At 35.6% G+C, this 19,556-nt stretch overlaps 1 protein-coding gene and 1 long non-coding RNA gene across 5 annotated transcripts in view; both read right to left on the bottom strand.

Moving 5' to 3' along the window:
- Window positions 1–19,556, bottom strand: part of LOC125655710 (uncharacterized) — a 66,109-nt gene that overhangs the window by 8,613 nt on the left and 37,940 nt on the right. For all 3 annotated transcript variants that reach the window (XM_056145128.1, XM_056145129.1, XM_056145130.1), the window contains 3 exons: window positions 18,409–18,861; window positions 18,065–18,313; window positions 4,385–4,930 (listed from right to left, as the gene is read on the bottom strand). In XM_056145128.1, coding sequence (XP_056001103.1) covers window positions 4,385–4,930; window positions 18,065–18,313; window positions 18,409–18,861 — 1,248 coding nt within the window. The remainder of the gene's footprint in view (window positions 1–4,384; window positions 4,931–18,064; window positions 18,314–18,408; window positions 18,862–19,556) is intronic.
- Window positions 9,291–13,421, bottom strand: LOC130048442 (uncharacterized). Of its 2 annotated transcripts, XR_008797227.1 has the most exons (4): window positions 12,983–13,421; window positions 11,446–11,614; window positions 10,970–11,150; window positions 9,291–9,975 (listed from the first exon to the last, which is right to left on the bottom strand). It is a non-coding gene; the product is annotated as an uncharacterized LOC130048442 (long non-coding RNA). The 2 variants fall into 2 exon arrangements; XR_008797226.1 differs by having other exon boundaries at window positions 9,291–11,150; window positions 12,983–13,420.

A 19,556-nucleotide genomic window follows, 5' to 3' on the forward strand; every position in this document is an offset into this window, starting at 1 on the left:
ACTACACACCTGGACAAATATACAAACAAGAGGTCCACAGGCCTGGTCAATCACCTAAGTACTAGTGAAAAAGTACCACTACTCCCAAAGGCTATGGAATGTAGAAAAAAGAAATTCCTGTTCTAAATATCTAATCTAAATTCTAATGTTCAGCAACAGTATAAAACAAGATGTGTAAAATTATCATTTTTGTACATCCTTTTCTGCTATTCCTAAGTATGCATTTAGATTTTATACAGTATCAGCAAACTTACAGATATATACTGTATACTAAGTTTGGCACCACCCTGGGGTCAGAACCCTTACCACGGGGATCACAATTTTGGTAAAGGACTACCTGATCTTTCTAAACATCCATTTAGTTTCAATTTAGTATCAACGCTAAAGATGTTATTTAAGTGTTATACATGCACACATAACACTATATAGTAAGTTCGACCCCACCCTGGGGTCAGAACCCCTACCCTGGAAATCATGAAATTCACAATTTTGGTAAAAGACTACCTCCTCTTTCTAAATATCCATTTAGTTTCAATTTAGTATCAATAACATTACAAAAAATGTTATTTAAGTGTTTTACACATAAACGCTATATAGGAAGTTTGGCCCCACCCTGGGATCAAAACCCTTACCCCAGGGATCATGAAATTTACAATTTTGGTGGAGGCTTTCCTGTAATGGAGTCATCACTAGGCATTTAGATTATCTTACACATGTGCGGTTGTAGAGAAGAAGATTTTTGAAAATTTGTCAATTTCGGGAAGTTTTTGCCCCGCCCCCAGGGCTCCAGGGGTGCATGAATCCTGAAATTTTCAATTATGTCCCCCTTGTCTCACACATGCTTCATACCAAATTTGAAAAGAATTGTAATTATAGTTATCAAGAAATTAAAAATGTATATTGTTCACACATTTAATAACTGACCATTTTGGCCCCATCCTGACACAAAATCCCCTACCCCTGGGATCATCAAATTTACAATTTTGGTTTACTCAGGTGACCTAAATATCTTAATCATGACAAATCATGATAAACGTTGGATGATAAATGGGATGATTCCAGCTCCTTCATCGTCAACTTCCCATATTTATGTAGCAATATTCTATAATCACCTGCATATGGTGTTTACATCTCTCAACTGATTCGATACGCAAGATATTGTTCCACGTATGGTCAGTTTTTAAATCGAGTCAATCTACTGACAAACAAATTGATGGTACAGGGGTTTCAACAGTCTTGTTTAAAGTCAACATTTTGCACATTTTCTGGTCGATATAACAATTTAGTTGGTCAATACAACCTATCATTGCGTCAAATGCTGTCCGATTTGTTTCAAACCCCTGGACACACCAGAGGTGGGATCCGGTGCCTAGGAGGAGTAAGCATCCCCTGTCGACCGGTCACACCCGCTGTGAGCCCTATATCCTGATCAGGTAAATGGAGTTAACCGTAGTCAAAATCAGTGTACCAAGAGCGGTTCAACAATCGGTATGAAACACGTCAGACATCATTTGACCCAATGATAGGTTGTAATGACGAATTAGATCGTTATAACTACCATAGAATTTGCGAAATGCTGACTTCATTAGAGACTTTTGAAACCCCTGTACTATCAACTTGTTTGTCAGTAACCAGAATGGCTGTATTGTTGTATAGGACTGTCCGAAAAGGTGAGTTGTCTCTCTTTTTATTCTAACATTTAGTGTGAATATGACAACTTCCGGGTAGTGACACAATCAGGATGCGCAGTATTTAAGTGTTATGTTGAGTGTGGATGCTGTTCAAAATCGAAAACAATTGAAATCATTTATACGAGAGGGTAAGAAAATGTTAATGGAAACAAAAAAGAATTTCTTGATCGAGTCAGGGGTGTGATTTTTCTGGATGGGGGGAACAAGGATTTAAAGAATCAAATTGGAAAACAGATATTCACTTGTGTACAAATGTCTCCAATAACGACTGACTTATCAATTATTTTATAGGAAATCAGAACAGAACTACTGAATCTCAAAAGATAATGACTACTCATCAGCTCAAAGCTCGTGTCGATCTTGCATGTCATGCCCCCCCCCCCCCTTCAAAAACACCCAAAATCATGTAAAGTAGGAAATCAATGCTCTCATTGTTTTATCAGGGCTAAAATTAAACAATCACTAGTAACCGACTCTTTCAAACATAAACCAGATTGACTATGACTTCCGGTGATGTAGTAGTGATTACTGTGTGCATATTATCAAAATAAAATTTCATTTGTTAAATATTGCTCGATTGATATAATTTATTTGTTTTGTGTGTGGTAACGGGGGGGAGGGGGCACTCCCAGATGTTCTCTTTGGGGAATACATGTAAGTAAGTTAGTTTCACACCCCTAATAGAATGCTTTCGACGTCTTTGTACCTTCCCTCTCTTTTTTCGTGTTAGCCCCCTTGAGATTTTTAATTATGTAGACACGTATCGTTTCATAACAGAAATTGTAATGACAGATTTAGAGTGACCCCCCCCCCCTTCGCCACAAATTTACAAAATGATGCGAGTAAAACTACAAACATTTTACCTAAAATGGCTGTATTTACAGGTACATACACTTGCCGACTTAATTAACGTATTAATTACTATAAATTCAGGGGGTTAAATTATAGTTACTTTTATTTTCAAAACATTGCTTGTGTAAATGTCAGTTTAAAGATTGTTTGTGACGATACATTTCTTTATGGTTATACTTGTTTTTGAAACTGTATTTGTGAGTATAGACAGCTGGAAATCTGTCATTGGCCTCTCATTTACAAGTACGGACTGGGTTAAATTTTACTTGCCAATCGAAGGAGGTGGACATTTTCAGAATCCAGAAGTGTCAGTCCGACATACATAGATGTACATTTTGTCATAACTTTTATTGATGAATGTACTACATTGACATTGAACAAGCAACCTCTGATATTTTATTTTTATTACAGACCTGACTGTGTTAAAACTCGGGGTTCAGAGTAAAGATCCTAAGGAAATTTATGCAATATATGATATATATTAATGTCAGTCACAAAACACGTGAAATCCAGGAGTGGGGTAGTTAGAATAATCTAACTGTTTCTCGGGACAGGCCCTCCATAGAAAATTACATCACTTTAACAATAGAACATTCTATCAAGGGGGGGGGGGGTCCTCCTCTATATACAACACTAGTTCTCTATCATTTACACATGCAAAGTTGGTTATTTTCATGTGTATGAAGGAAACCTATGCATTGTAAGTTTTTATTAACGTTAACATATTTGTTGGCGTGATTACTGTAAAGTTATAGAGAGGCCTTAATTGTGCACTGTCGATAATGACACTTCTCGAATATACTACCCGGAAGTCTTAAACTACTAGCTGTTACGGAAACGCACTATGTTACGGATCAGGAAAGATAACAAATGTTTTCCGATTGGCCTATAGTGTATAATATATTGCTCAAACATTTTTCACTTATATGAAGATATCACCATTGCCAGTAAAGGGATGCAAAAGTTAGGCCTATACTCGACGCTTGCAGCCTTTAAGCAAGGAGGGATTTTTATTGTGAAGCGACTGCTTAGGCATGGGATCTTGGCTATGTGGTCAGATCCAAAGGACTGGCCCATTTAATAACCTCTTATGACAAGCAAGGGGTACCGAGAATCTATTCTAACCCGGATACTCACAGGTTTGACCCAGGACGAACATGCATTGATATATCATTTTTCGAGGAAACTTTGAAAATATTATAGCATTGCCTAGATCTTGAAATTTCGTGTTAATTAGTGCATCACATTTTTACTACATGAAGTTAACCTTATATTGGTATAATGAATAAGTGAAGACTTTGAAAAAAATTATCTCATCAAATGCTCAGTTATTACATAATTAGAGTGGGGCAGATGACTTATAAACACATCAGAGGTGGGATTAGATACAAAACAACAAAACTTACTCTGTTGTTCAAATGTAAATATTTCATGTTGAAAATATGATAAACAATAATTATTATTGACTGAGAAGATTTCATAAAATACATGTAGACAATCGATGCCTTGTTGAAATGAAAACAAATGGAAAAATTTGACATTTACACTTAATATATCTTGTAATTATGTTTACATGAACTAACATTTAACCTTTTATCAATACATGGACATCCACTATGCGATATTGATAGGTACGGTGAACTTGTCTAAGTTGATCAATGAGGGGAATTTAAAAAGGTGAAATACCAGCAACATACAAAAAGGGAGACAGAACATGATCACAGTTTAAAGCTCATTCAAAATTTAAGATTTAACACTGTTTGTAATCTTCACCTTTCATGAAAATGAGCAAAAAAGAAAACCTTACCTCACAGGAGACTCCCGCTAGGAAATGTACTCACCTTTAAATGTCCATTTTCTATACACAGATCCCTCCTGGCAGCAGACGTCCTTGCCCACTACATCATCCAACTTTTTCTTCATGTCCAGAACCAGAAGGAAGAATGCTCGAGGGTTTAAGAATATCTGGTGCGATGCATAATATGCACACTGCCCAGCAAAGTCTGTCATGCTGATTTTTCTCGTGAGATTAATTTCATCATCAGACATCGATCCTTGTGAAACAGGAATGATACTGGACATCTCAGGATGTGGCTGAGGTGGGGAAGAATCCATATCTATCTCCTCCATTGTATTATATACCTCTGAAACTTCACTCCTCTCATTTGCCTCTGAATTTTGCGGAAAATAAGCATCTTCTTCCTTTGAATCTCTTCTGTGTACATTTACGTGTTTATCTTTCATATCCTCACACAGCTCATCAGTTTCCGTTTTTTTAATATCCTCCTGCACCTGATCATGTTCCATATCATCACTGATCTGATTATCATCGTGATCTGGTTTATCCAATGTCACTCTAAATCGCTGAGGTTTACCTGACTTGCTGACTAAAGGAAAATTTGAGAATATATGTTAACATATTTTGATTCCCTATAATGATGACAATAGCTAGGACAAGAGACTTATGGGCCACATCACTCACCGGAGTCATCTTGGCCTTTTTTATTCATCTTTATTCCAATTACCCCATAGTGTGGCCTTAACCCAGAAGGATCACAACATAACTAAAAATGAATTTGCATTCATTATGCAGATATGTCTCAACACCAATACTGCTAACATGATCTTGTTGTTCTGTATAAGACCAAGGTCAGAAGGTCATAGATATTGGTATGATGGTGCCACAAGAATTATATACCAAATACAAAAGGCCTATCTTAAATAATTCAAGAGATATTGAGTACATCAGACTTTTTAAAAAGTCAAACTTCCAGGTCAAGGTCACAATATCAAACAACAAAGAATAACACGGTCTTGAAAACAAACTATACACAGAATATAAAAGTTGTACCTTATATAGTTCAGGAGATCTTTATTAGGTCAAGTTTTGAAATGGGTCAAGGTCACAGGAATATTTGTAGATCATAGATGCTTAGCACAATTGTGAATTGGCAATGTTTGTTTGCATCCATTTTGTATATGCTATGCATATTTTGGCAGTGGTGATGACTTAGCTGATTTTTGTGCTAAGCTTTAAACATAAATTATACTAAAATACACGCAGAATATCTTTCAACCTTGATTACAGTTTTTCTCCTTGATGATTACTAAACACATTGTTGGCAATGAACTGTGAGTCGACTCTTAGGCGCTTCAGGTATGTAAATATCTTATGACATCTTTCATCCCATACCATTCATGATTATCTATGTGACCTTTACTTTTTCCAGGAAATGCAAGGTCATGTTAGTCATTTTAGTGCTGAGGTATCGATGTGTTGTGTGAATTCATGTCCATTTATGTAGGAATCCTTTGGATGTCTTCATCAGAATAAAAATTGAAAACAAGTTGAAGATCATAACTGTTTAAATAAGCTCACTACACTAACGCTTATACTCTGCATGACACCACGTACATCACAAGATGGCGATTTAAATGCTTTGTGAAATTATTTTTATCAATCGATTTGTTTGTCTATCATCGTAGGTCAGTGGTTAAAGCATTGGCCTGGTGAACCGCAGATCTCGAGTTCAAATCCCCCAGAGTCTTTTATCCATATATGTTGAAATCATTTTTTAAGTCATGTTTTTATCCAAATTTGTATATTTTTGTCTTTTTTGGCATATATACTCATTGTAAATTATCAAACCTTTTATAATTAAATCAATTCGTACTGATTTGAGAAACTATTCCTGGGTGTTGTGAGCCACCTTCAGTGCAGCAGAGCCAATAATGATCCATTGGCGTATTCTTTCTATTTTACTGTATTAGCTTTAATTGGCAACACTGTTGCATGTAAGTAGAGCAAATTTCAAGGTCACAAGATCAAATGTCATACTATTAAATCAAAAGTTTTGCCATCAGATATATTTATTCAAAGTATGTAGATCTGCCTTACATGGGTTAGGAGATATTGAATAGGTCAGATATGTAAAAAGTAAATCCAACTCCAAGGTCACAAGGTCAAATTTTATAAAACAATGTCTTCCCATAAAGAATATATGACAAAATATGAAAGTCCCGCCTTAAATAGATCAAGAGATCTTGAATAGGCAAGTTTTATCGGTCAGTATCAATAGATTACCGATTTTGTTTTTTCATTTCATGCAGTGATTAAAATTCCATTGAAAGATATGTTTCTATCATGCACGAAGTATAATTCAATAACGATTTTTGCAAAAGTCTATGAGATCACATGAGGATCGATCAACCTTAAACATGTGCCGTTCTAGAGAAGATTTTTGAAAATTGGTCAAGTTTGGGTAGTTTTTGTCCCGCCCCTAAGGCCCCAGGGGTGCAGGAATCTTGAAATCTACAGTATATGTCCCCCTTGTTCTCTTTTAAGATCCTTCATACCAAATTTGAAAAGAATTGGAATGATACTTATCAAAAAGAAGTTAGAATTTCTTTTGTTCAAAAATGTTATAACTGCGTGACCACTTTGCCCTGATACCAAAACGACTAACCCTGGGATCATCAAATTTACAACTTTGGACTACCTGTTCTTTCTGAATATATATTTAGTATCAATAGCACTAATGAAAATGTTATTTAAGTGTTTTACACATCAACAATATATACCAAGTTGGAAACCTCCCTGGGGTCAGAACTCCTACCCTTTTGCTAGAGGCCTTTCTGCTTTACATCACTGCACATTTAGTTTTTCTTACACGTGTACGGTTCTAGAGAAGAAGATTCTTGAAAATTTGTCAATTTTGGATAGTTTTTGCCCCTCCGCTAGAGCCCAAAGGATGCAGGAGTCCTGAAATTTACAATTGATGTTACCCTTGTTCCAAAGATGCTTCATACCAAATTAGAATAGTGGTTATCAAGAAGAATTTCAAAATTTCAAAGAACGACGAACGACAACCAATTGCAATAGGTCACCTGAGTTTCCTCAGGTGACCTAATAATGTAGGTCAAACACCAAGGTCAAAAGATCAAACACCATTTTGTACAAGTCCTTCTCATAAAGAATACATCTACAAAATATTAAAGCCCCATCTAACATGCTCCAAATTTTATATATACTAACGGAAAAAAGAAACTGCATTAAAAAAATTTGTATAATTTTTCTATATCTATTGTTTATATTTATAAAATCTAAACAATCGATAAAGGTGATGTTTTTTAACAATATCGGATAATACCCGACTCAGATGCACATACTTTTTCAACCGCGAAAGCCAACGTAATCGTGCTGTTGGGATGCTTCAAGCTAGAATGGCACAAAGTATCGTAGCAAGACACTTTGGAATTCATCGGAACACCATCCAGTCATTACGAAGACGTTTCCAACAATCTGGTAACACTCGGGATCGACCACATTCCTGGCGTCCTCGTGTGACGTCGCGTCGACAGGACAACCACATTAGACTTGTGCACCTGAGATATCGTTTCCAGACAGCAAATTTGACTGCTGATCGATCGTAACATTCCTGGATTTCCACAAATTAGTCCAAGAACTGTGCGTAATCGTCTGCTTGAGCACAACATCAGACCAAGACGTCCAGCGGTGTGCCCATTACTGCTTCAACGTCATCGTATCGCTAGACTAGCGTGGTGCAGACTACATTCAGAATACATGTACAGGACTGGGCCAATATTCAGTTCCCTGATGAATCCAGATTTCATTTGGATAGCAGTGACGGCCGTTGTAGAGTGTATTGTCGCATTGGGGAGCGGTACCAGGACGCTTGTGTTATGCAACGTCGACAATGCGGTGGAGGTAGCGATATGGTATGGGGTTGAATAACAGTACGTGGAAGGACCCCTTTACTAATTCTTAATGGAAATCTAACCAGCGTACGCTATCGAAACAAACTTATTCAGCGCCATGTGATACCCTTCATACAGAGACAAAAAATCATATCACTCAGCAGCAAGACAACGCAAGGCCACATGTTGCTCATGTAGTCAGTGACTTTTTTCGTCAACAGAATGTCGATGTCTTGCCTTGCATGGTCAGCTGTTTCCCCCCGAACAAGCACGTCTGGGATGAAATGGAACGACGTCTACACCATTTACCAAATCAGCTATTGTTATTGGCTGATTTAGGCCAGGCTTTAATCAACTTCTGGAACAACACCCCTCAAGCATTTCTGAACACTTTAGTGGCATCAATGAGGCGCCGTTGTCAAGTATGCGCGTATGCAAATGCAGTGGTCACACACGTTATTAACTTTGTTAATTCAAGTTCGAATACCAGTGTCTTTCAAGTGTGCTGAAATTGACGTTATTCGACGTTTACATTAATGAATTATGAAATGTTCTAACAAATACATTTGTTAACACTATCACAAAAAGTAAAATCTGTTCATTGTTATTTTTTTTAAATTATTTTTTTTTCATATATCAAATAATGCAGTTTCTTTATTCGCTAGTATACATCAGAAGTTGTGTTTTCCTTAACCCTTTCTCTACCGGCACATTTTAGAGGTTTTTAAAGACTAAATGACAGTATTTTTAAATCGATTTAAATCTGCATGGATCACGATTTGGGGTAGGCATATGACATGTAATTTTGTTAGGAATTGGACAGGGAACAATTTCTTATAAAATTTGTCAATGTATCCCATGACCTCAAATAGGTCTACGGGGTCAAAGGTCATATAAGTGCACGTTTTTGCAATCTTTTTTCTCTGAAATATATATATTACGACCCCTCTCACTAGATTAGAGTCAAAAATAGGAAATTCTAAATGTATGAGCTAATGTGCCTTTTAATATACTACAAAAAGAACAAAATCAAACTAATCAATTTTATTGACAAACAAATATTTTTGGTTGCTAAGTAACAACACTCATAGTACAATTTTGACCATAATTTGCCTTTCTGCATCCATTCGACACAATTTAAACGTAATTACAATCCATGATGATTAGTAAATGTCACATTATTTTAAAAATATAATCTTTAAATAGATCTTAATCATTTTAAAAGGTTTTTAACAAAAAATATAATCAAGAGAATTAAGATCAAAGGTCATCAAATGGAAACTTCGTACTTTATATACTTGTCCATCATTTTCTAATAATATGACGTTTTGCCATTATGTTCCATTAAATATAATAAGTATTGCAACATTAAAACAAAGATCTTTCAATTATTGTTAATCTAAAATAATCTATTTTTATTCAATTATATTTGGTTGCTAAGCAACAACACCTTATCAAATGTTATCAAAAAGTACTAACCATTTTTCCTCTCCAAGTTCAACATAAACGAATGTTCAAGTACTTACTTTCAATCACTAGATTCAAATGTACTTGCATCATATTTAACAAAAATGTTCTTATATTCAACCTCTTGAAACCTATTTCTAGACATAATTCTTGATAACGAGTTGTTCCGACAGGGGCATGCGTTGACCAATATCTGTCTATCGACTGGAACTTCACAGCAGACGTGTATAAGATAATGCACAAAAATCTGGAAAAAAAGTATTTCTTAATGCAAGGTGAAGATAACGAACAGTGATCAATCTCATAACTCCTACAAGCAATACAAAATAGATAGTTGGGCAAACACGGACCCCTGGACACACCAGAGGCGGGATTAGGTGCCTAGGAGGAGTAAGCATCCCCTGTTGACCGGTCACACCCGTCGTGAGCCCCATATCCTGATCACGTAAACGGAGTTATCCGCAGTCAAAATCAGTGTGCCAAGAACGGCTTAACAATCGGTATGAAACACGTCAGACAGCATTTGACCCAATGCGAGGTTGTATTGACGAACCAGATCGTTATAACGACCATAGAATTTGCGAAATGCTGACTTCGATCGAGACTGTTGAAATCCCTGTACCATCAATTTGTTTGTCAGTAGCTTACCTCGATTTAAAAACTGACTATACCCAGAGCAAGCTCTTGCATATCGAATCAGTTGAGATATATAAACACCATATGCAGGTGATAATGGAATATTGCTACATAAATGTGGGAAGTTGACGATGGAGAAGCTGAAATCATCCCGTTTGTCATACAGTTGAGTTGTTAGTTTGCCGTTAATGTCTACTTTCAATAAAATATCTAAGTATGAAGCAGAAGTGGACGACTCTGTGGTGTCCTTTATTTCGAGCTCACAGGGATATATCAAATCGACATATGAATGAAAGCTATCATTGTTAATAGACAAAACGTCATCGTTAATACTTAGTCCTAAATACTAATGTATTGTCAAAGCTTTTGAATACTCAAATTGGCTCTGTAAATGTTTTCGATAATCAAGGCCCTCTGAAAAGTATGCATTTAATTACTTATGAAATTTTATCAGAGGTAATTGTAGTACACATTTAATAAATGAGTTACATGTACATTCACAGCCAGATTAATTTTGGTAAAGGTAATCTTTTTACTATGCATTTTATTATTCTTTTGAAACTGGAAATCACTGCCACAATATCGGTTTTTAAAACTAGTAATACCTGTACAGTTCCTCTTCAGTGAGAGGCTGCAAACTTCCTTGGGAAGTATATGGCAACCCTTCCCCCTAGTTATGACTATCTCAGCATAATGGTTGGTGGCAACACAGATGGAGAAAACCAAATCTTCTGTCAAAGACAGCTTCATAAAATCTGCAGTTTTCCGAATAATAGAGTCCCATATCTGAAAGAAAATTGCAAATAAAAATAAAATGAGTATTGGCCACCATACCTTAAAACGTGTCATACCTTATAATTAGAAACTAATTAGAAATTGTCTCATTTTGTATGTATACGATCCCTAGTTATGCAGCAAAAAAAAAAAAAAAAAAAAAAAAAAAAAAACCAGTAAAATGGTACACACATATCAGTGTACCATAATGCCATGATTCCAATTGTGAATGTATTATCTGGATTTATTTGAATGTTAATCACATTTATACTGATTAAACCCTATATTCAACCTCAAAGAGTCATACCAACTGAAAGCCAGGTTGTCACCCCGAATGAAATGCCACAGTTCTGGGATCAGGTGTTCCTGTGTCCTCCACATCAGCATCCTTCCAATGCATGTCTGGATTTGTCAGTAGACTGTCGCTAGCGGATGATACCTGGAAACTTCCCACTAAATATTGGGATGTCAATACCCTTTTTAAAGAAGAAAAGAAATTACAATTAAGAATTGTTGGTTTATGTTTAAAAAGCAAAATCTAAGTTTCACGGTAGCATGGAACAGTTTCGCACTTAAATTTATTTACTCAAATTTATTTAAAGATAAGGTAAGGGATTGCATACATGTGTTAGAAATGAATCGAATATTTTATTATACATTGCAAGAGTAACAGAGTGGGTAATGAAAAAAAAAATATGTATCATGTAGGTATCTGCATTATGCCTAGCATATATTATACACGAGGGCAAATACTGAAGAAATTCAGGTTAAAACCTACAGGGTCCAGCGAAAATACTGAAACTCTGAGGGAAAGTGAATGACCCCAGATATAAAAGTTGAATTGAATTGCTTCTTAATGGTACCCAGTGTCTAAATCCCCTTGTATGGTATTCTGATGGGCTGTGGATTTAGTCGAAATTAGAGAAGGGGATTGATTGATTGATGTTTTCTGCCAAACTCAATAATTTTTCAGTTATCTGGTGGCACCCAGTTTTTTTATTGGTGGAAGAGAGAACCCAGATACCTGGGGAGAGACCACCGATCTTTCGAAAGTAAACTGGGAAAACTTTCTCACTTACCGGCGCGAACGGGATTCGAACCCGCGCCGACAGAGGTGAGAGGCCGTGTGATTTGCTCTAACCACTCGGCCACGGAGGAGGACGGCAAGAATGGGACACGTGCCCATCAGGTCATAGCATACAAGTACCAGCATGTATGGATCACATGTAATTTATGGTCATAAGCTATTAAGTGTATATAAAATACATGCATTTGGATAAAAGAGAAATCAATATGATTTTTCATTAGCCTGTCATAATCAGACTTTGATTGATGTTAACCCACCCCCATTTTGGCCCAAACACACATTTTGTTTTTATTTCTGTTACAGAATAAAGAAAATAATTCAAATTATGATAATAAATTCTATCATTACAATAATGCAAATTGTGTTTTCCTAACAGATTGTGTTTTCTTTTCATAGAAAGATAATTTCTTTTATAAACATGGAAAAAACTTGGAAAATAGCCTTCTCACCAGCGGTCGTGAATGCCCAGTCTGATTAAAACCACCCCATCCCATTATACACTAAATACAACCCCTTCTTACACTCGCGCGTCAGGTAAGGAGATAATTCTGGGGAAAAGGGGGGGGGGGTGTTAATCAAACTGCCGGACCCGGACAGAGTGTTATTCACTTGTTTTAGATATCATAAAATATAAATATTTTCTTTCATGAAACGACAAAGCATGGCATCAAATCGCGGTTAATTAATCGTGAATTTTTCATAACAAAACCGCATTTTCCCCCCTTTTTAGTCGGCCTATGTGGCTACATCAACTTACATGTACGTATTTATACTGAATGCATGATCGTTTGGGTCATCCTGCAACAGGGGATCCAGGGCATTTTCTTCTTCTGACATCAGGTCGTTTTAAAGATGTAAAATACAAGCGTTCGCTGTGACAGTCACGGTGCAGCTGTGTTTGTTTGTTTTCGTTGAAACGGAAACACGTGTGTTCTCCGTGCACACTTTCAGAAAACCCCGCGAGGCCCGCGATCCGGATCACGGAAAAATAAAAGTATACAGGCTATATATAGGCGAACTTCTTTTTTGTTTTCTTTCTTTGGCAGAGAAAAAAATTATTACTATTCCGAACAAATATAACGTTTATATTTGAATTTGAAGTACTTTATTAATCTTTTTTAAATTCAATCTGCCGATGTAGCATTTATGAAGTTACATGTAGGTTGTGTAACTGTTATAAACCAATATTGGTTTTATGCTTCTTCTTTTTTAAAAAAAAAAAAAAGAAGAGATACCAGGCTGATTATTTCATACATGTATGTATGTTGTTTTAGTGTATCAACAGGTACTGAATTTACTTTAAAAAAAGGACAATACAAATAGTTTTCACCACTTTATTGTGCGACGCGCGTCGATTGCTGTTAGCGACGTCGATTTGTCGCTAATTTTTAAGAAAACCGCGCAGCATGTCCCAATTTCATTTTATCGTAATATAAAAACTACAGAGAATTATAATATGAATAAGGGTCCATCAAAAAGAACATTTCCTCTACTTTTACAGAATGTATTTACTTTTCCCTATTTCCCTATATAAATATAGATAAAACGCCGATCTGTTTAAACATTGAGAAATAAAATCGTAAAACAACGTATATGTGCAAAAAATTGCTATTTTCTTATAACTTTGCCAGGCATTAAAAATATTTTTTATATGTACTGAAAGTAGGGAATATATGCTTCTCAAAAATATAAAAAATATTGCATTCATAGGGAAAATAAAAAAAATCATAGCGAGGGGGGAAATGGCCTTGCGACAAAGCGTTGCGTAATATTTAGACGAAGTCATCTTTCATTTTAAATGCTTTTTTTAATTTAATGGTTTTATTTATTCAATTGATTTTTACATAGTTAAAAAATATAGAAAATTTCCAAAAATATGATATATAAAACATATATATTACGTCCGTAGTTTCAAAGATTTATAGACACTCCTTTTGCGTAGCCTTGTTTTTACGCGCTATCGGTCATATTGACCGATACGGTAGAGAAAGGGTTAAAGTGGTCCAGACTCAAGTTCAAAGTCACCAGGTCAAAGGTCATGATATCAGATAAAATATTTTGCCTCACTTATACAGATACAATGCCTCGTTCACATGAAGAATTTAATTCGCATTAAACATAAGTTAATGCGAATTAAATCTGAACTGCATTCACATTGAGATTTTAATGCGCATTGGTTTAATTAAAATTTACGTTGCGGTTAAATGTGAATCAAATTTACTTAGCGAAGCTAATGTGCATTAAATATAGACGCATGCTTAATGACAAATTTGGGTCGCATGCATCATACCCATGGTTAGTTAAAAATGTTAATGCTAGTTTTGTGGGGACAACTAATCAAAATTATAATAATCACTAACAAGAGTACTGTAAACGCCCGTAGGACAGTGAAATTCAACCTGGAAGCATATTGTGCACTCTGAATTGATACAACACACATTCTGAATAGAAAAGCCTTAAAGTGGATCATGGTGCACCAATCCATCTGACATGTGAACTGATTGTGTATATCTCCAAGAGTGAGGTTGAAACAAAATGTTGGTGCAATATCTATCTATGATGATAAAAAGTCCAGGAAATCATTTAATCTACTTTTAGCCCTCAAGTAGGTCATGGTGTACCAATGAAGTTGAAATGTTAACTGATTATGTATTTCGCTGATAAGGAGGTTGTGACTAAATTTCAGAACAATACCTAATTGTGACCATACCAAAATATCTGGAAAAATGTTTTACCTACTTCTACTCTTAAAGTACTGTAGGTCAGAGTACGTCAATCCAATTGAAATGTTAAATACACTTGTCTTCGTCCGAGAGCAAGCCTTTGATTAAATATCAGCGCAATATCTGTATCCGTAATAAACAAAGAGCCTGGAAAACTGTCTGACCTATTTTTAGTCCGAAAGTAGGTCAAGGATGGATCAATCCAGCTGAAATACAAACTGAACTTGTTTTTCCTCTGAGAGGAAGCCTTTGACTAAATATCAGGGCAATATTTGTATCCATAATGAAAAATAGCCCAGGAAACTGTTTGATCAATTTGTTTCCAAAAAGTAAATCAAGAATGGACCAATCCAGCTGAAATGCAAAATGAACTTGTATTCCTCCGAGAGGAAGCCTTTGCTTAAATGTCAGGGCAATATCTGTATCCATAACGGGAAAAAAAAAACGGAAAACTGTTTGACCTACTTTTAGTCCTAATGTAGGTCATGGACTGACGGACCAATCCAGCTGAAATGCAAACTGCACTTGTATTCCTTTGAAAGGAAGCTTATGTGTAAATTTCAGGGCAATATCTGTATCTGTAATGGAAAAAAGTCCGGAAAACAGTTCGACCTACTTTTAGCTCTAAAGTAGGTCAAGGATGGACCAATCCAGCTGAAATGCAAACTCACTCTTACAATTCTTGAGGGAGATATTGTGACCAAATTTCAAAGTTGTACGTGACCCAGGATTGACGGACGGACGGACAAACACATGGACGGCGCATAGGCATACTGAGTAATACATTTGGGAAGAATTTTTTTTTAACAATATGCCGCTCATTGTTAATTTTTTATACCACATGACGTCATAGTAAACTTATAATACGTAAATAGTAATCATAAATTATGTCATATCCAACAGTAGTCAGGGAAATGGTGAAAGAGATGGTCCGATGTTTTAACTGGGCTCATGAAGAAGCAATATATTGTCTAGAATGAATGCTGGTCATCAGAGAAAATAAAAAAAACATGACAAATCTCCTAGTATGTAGATCAGCTACATGGTCATGTACCTTGTTAACAGATATAAAGTGTTTTGAACTATGAATTTTGTATATAGATCTACACAATATTCATTAAAATATCTATTAAATAATTTTTAATAATATAGTCTATTCTTTTATTTATTTCACGCATCCTCTAATTTAGAGATACATACGAATTTATTGTGAATTAGTTTATTTCGCATTAAATATTACCGTCCTGAAAACGCTATTTTATTTCGCATTAAATATTACCGTCCTGAAAACGCTATTTAATTCAATGCGCATTATTTTATTTCGCATCAAATTTAATGCGAAGTAAAATTTAATGCGTGTGAACGAGGCATAAAAATATAAAAATCTACAATAAATAGTTTAGGATATATTAAACAGATCAGGAATTTAATAATGTCACAAGATCACGCACCATTACATTCCATGATTGATTACTTAATTGATTGTAACTTGTTTAACGTCTCTCTCGAGAATTGTTCACTAATATGGAGACGGCACCAACACCAAATTTAGGCCTTTACTCGGCGCTTACGGCCGTGGAGCAGTGAGGGTCTCTAGCGTGCCAAACCTACTGTGACACAGGGCAGCCGTTTTTAAGGTCATCTCTAAGGACCCGTGACATTCACACCTGATGCTGAGCGTTTGATGATGGAACTGTCACTACCTGTGTTAATGATTAAGGTCTATCGCGGCCGGGATTTAAACCCTGACCTTCAGCATGCGGAGTGAACGCTCTACCTCTAGACCACCACTGCAGTTTTTGCATCACATGAAATGTCTTTCCATAAAGAATGTACATAAAAATATGAAAATCCTAACTTAAATAGTTCAAGAGATATTATAAATATATCTCTTACATATCAGCAAGCAACACTTTGATCCACTTTTCGAACAGTACTCCACTCTACCATCGGAGACTATGATTTGCTCAAAAATGAATCTACTTTGTATCAGGAAGCTTTTATTTGAATTTCTAAACTTTTCTGGCCAAGTAGTTCTTGAGAAGATTTTCAAAGAATTCCTCTTTATACTCAACATGTAAATCCTTTGACCCCCTACTATAGTACTACCATACTCCGAGAAGCCGTGATTTTAGCTTGAATTTGCATTAATTGTTTCCAAAAGCTTTCATGTATACATTTCTACTTTTCAGGTTCTTGAGAAGATTTTTAAATGATCCAACTCTATGTCTGCCTTCCTTATCACCATCTCCCCTTTCAAGGGGCATGACTCTTTTTTTTTAACAAAGTTGAATCCCCTTCACACATGGATGATTTGTACCATTAGTTTGATTGACATTGACTCCGTGGTTTTGTAGAAAAAGATGAAAATACAGACAGAATTTTGTAAAATTTTACGTATATATTTGCATGTCAAACTTTGATACCCTTTTGTGGCCTCATGCTACAGCCACGAGCCATTATTTTCACAAACTTGAATCAGCACTATGTCAGAAGCTTTCATGTAAATTTGTACTTGCCTAACCCAATGGTTCTTGAGAATAAGATCTTTAAAAAAAATTACTATATATTTGTATGAAAAACTTTGATCCCCTAATGTGGTCCAATCCTATATCTGGGAGACATGATTTTTACAAACATAAATCTGCACTATGTCAGGAAGGATTTATGTAAATGAATATTTCTTTCGCCCAATGGTTCTTGAAAAGATCTTTTGAAATTGCACCTATATGTTTGCATGTAAAACTTTGATCCCCTATTGTGGTCCCAACTTACCCCAGGGGGTCACTATAATTTTTACAGATTTAAATCTGAATTATGCCAGAAAGCTTCCATGTCAATATAAACTTTTATGGCCTAGTGGGTCCTGAAAAGATGTTCATTTTTTACATGTATAAATGTAGAGTTGAAGTCCACAGACTACAGAATAATTCAGGTTTCAAATTGTGATTTTAAATTTCTAAATTCCTAATCATGATAGTATGTAATATTTTACACCTGAGTAAAATAAAATGAATTGCAAATGTGTAGTCACACATTGAATTTTTATAAGATTTTGCATTTATGCCTAATTCTGTTGAATGTTCAAACTTGATAACAAAGTTTACATCACATACCTTGCAGAGTGTCTGTGACGTCAAACACATCAGTGAAGACATCGACTCCTCTGGTTGACTCGGTGCTTCGTTTGATTTCCTCCACGGTAATCCCCTGGAGTCTTTTCAGTAGTGTTGTTTTTCCACTTCCTGCACATCCTATAATCATTCCTGAAGCATGATACATCTTCTGTTTCCCCTTTTGGAGGTTTTGAATAAAGTTTTGCACACTCTGGTCTCCTCTCATGATTATTTGCATCGGTATCCCTACTACAATACAGATAGGTAATATACATGTACATGCATTACACTCCATCTGAACATATTTCATATTACATATTTCATGTAACAAATATGAAAATTACTTTTTTGGAAGGCCAGCTTCTTTATTGATTGATCTTGAAATGCACTGTGTGTGAAGATATCTTCTCCAAGTCTTTCAACAAATTTTTCAGTCTGACTTGGTGAAAGACAGTAACAAACTTCCCCTTCAATCTTTCTGTAACTAGGTGACCTACAATATTTGGCAATGTTTTCTTTCTCACCCCGATTTAGGAAAATTTCCAAAAACTTATGAGATTTAGCAGATTTTAGGAAGGTCTTATCTCTCCAATCAGCTGATGAGAAAGTAATTTCGGACTCGGATATATCTAGCACTGGCTTGTATTTTTCTAGCTGAGATAAATCTGTCAGTTTTGTGATTGCTGTAAATCCAAACTTCTCTGCAATTGTGTTATATATGGAGATCCAAATGTGTTCGTTGATATCTAGTTTGTAGGCTGGACAGAGAAGGAGACACATGGCCATAGGATCAAGAACTGCATTCAGAAAAAGAACATAAAATTTAAATCAAGAGCTTCTAATCTTGTTTCTTATGAACACTATTTACAGAGAAGAGGAAACATGCGAGATGTTGATGTCAGCAAAGCAGGTAACATTAGATCTACATTTAAATCACACTTCTTGAGAACATGTTGTTTTGTTGTTGTTGTTGTTTTGTTTTTTGTTATTGTGATCTAATGCATTATCAGAACTATGTAACTTAATCACAGCCTCTTCTTTGGTAAGGAATGTCATCAAAGTTCTAAATAAAAATTTGCTACCAATGGAAATATCTCACAAGAAATGCACATGCCAAATATAAAAGCTGTTAAAAATATGATATCAAGATTAAAGGTTTTTTTCAAAATTTCCAAAACCTAGATAAATGGTCAATGTCAAGGTCACAAGGTAAAAATCTCTGGTATCGTTTGAAAGGTCTTCACACAAGAAATGTAGATGGTTAATATAACAAGAGGCCCATGGGCCACATCGCTCACCTGAGTCACCTTGGTCCATATCAGAAGACTTTCTATATATATTTGTATGTAAAACCGTAGTCCCTATTATGTCCCCAACCTACCCCTGGAGGCCATGGTTTATGCAAACTTGAATGTACACTATGTCAGAAAGCTTTCATGTAAATGTGAACTTCTTTGGCTCAATGGTTCTTGAGAGATTTTTAAAGATTTTT

The sequence above is a fragment of the Ostrea edulis genome, chromosome 7, assembly GCF_947568905.1.
Source record: "Ostrea edulis chromosome 7, xbOstEdul1.1, whole genome shotgun sequence".
NCBI classification, from domain to species: Eukaryota; Metazoa; Mollusca; class Bivalvia; order Ostreida; family Ostreidae; genus Ostrea; species Ostrea edulis.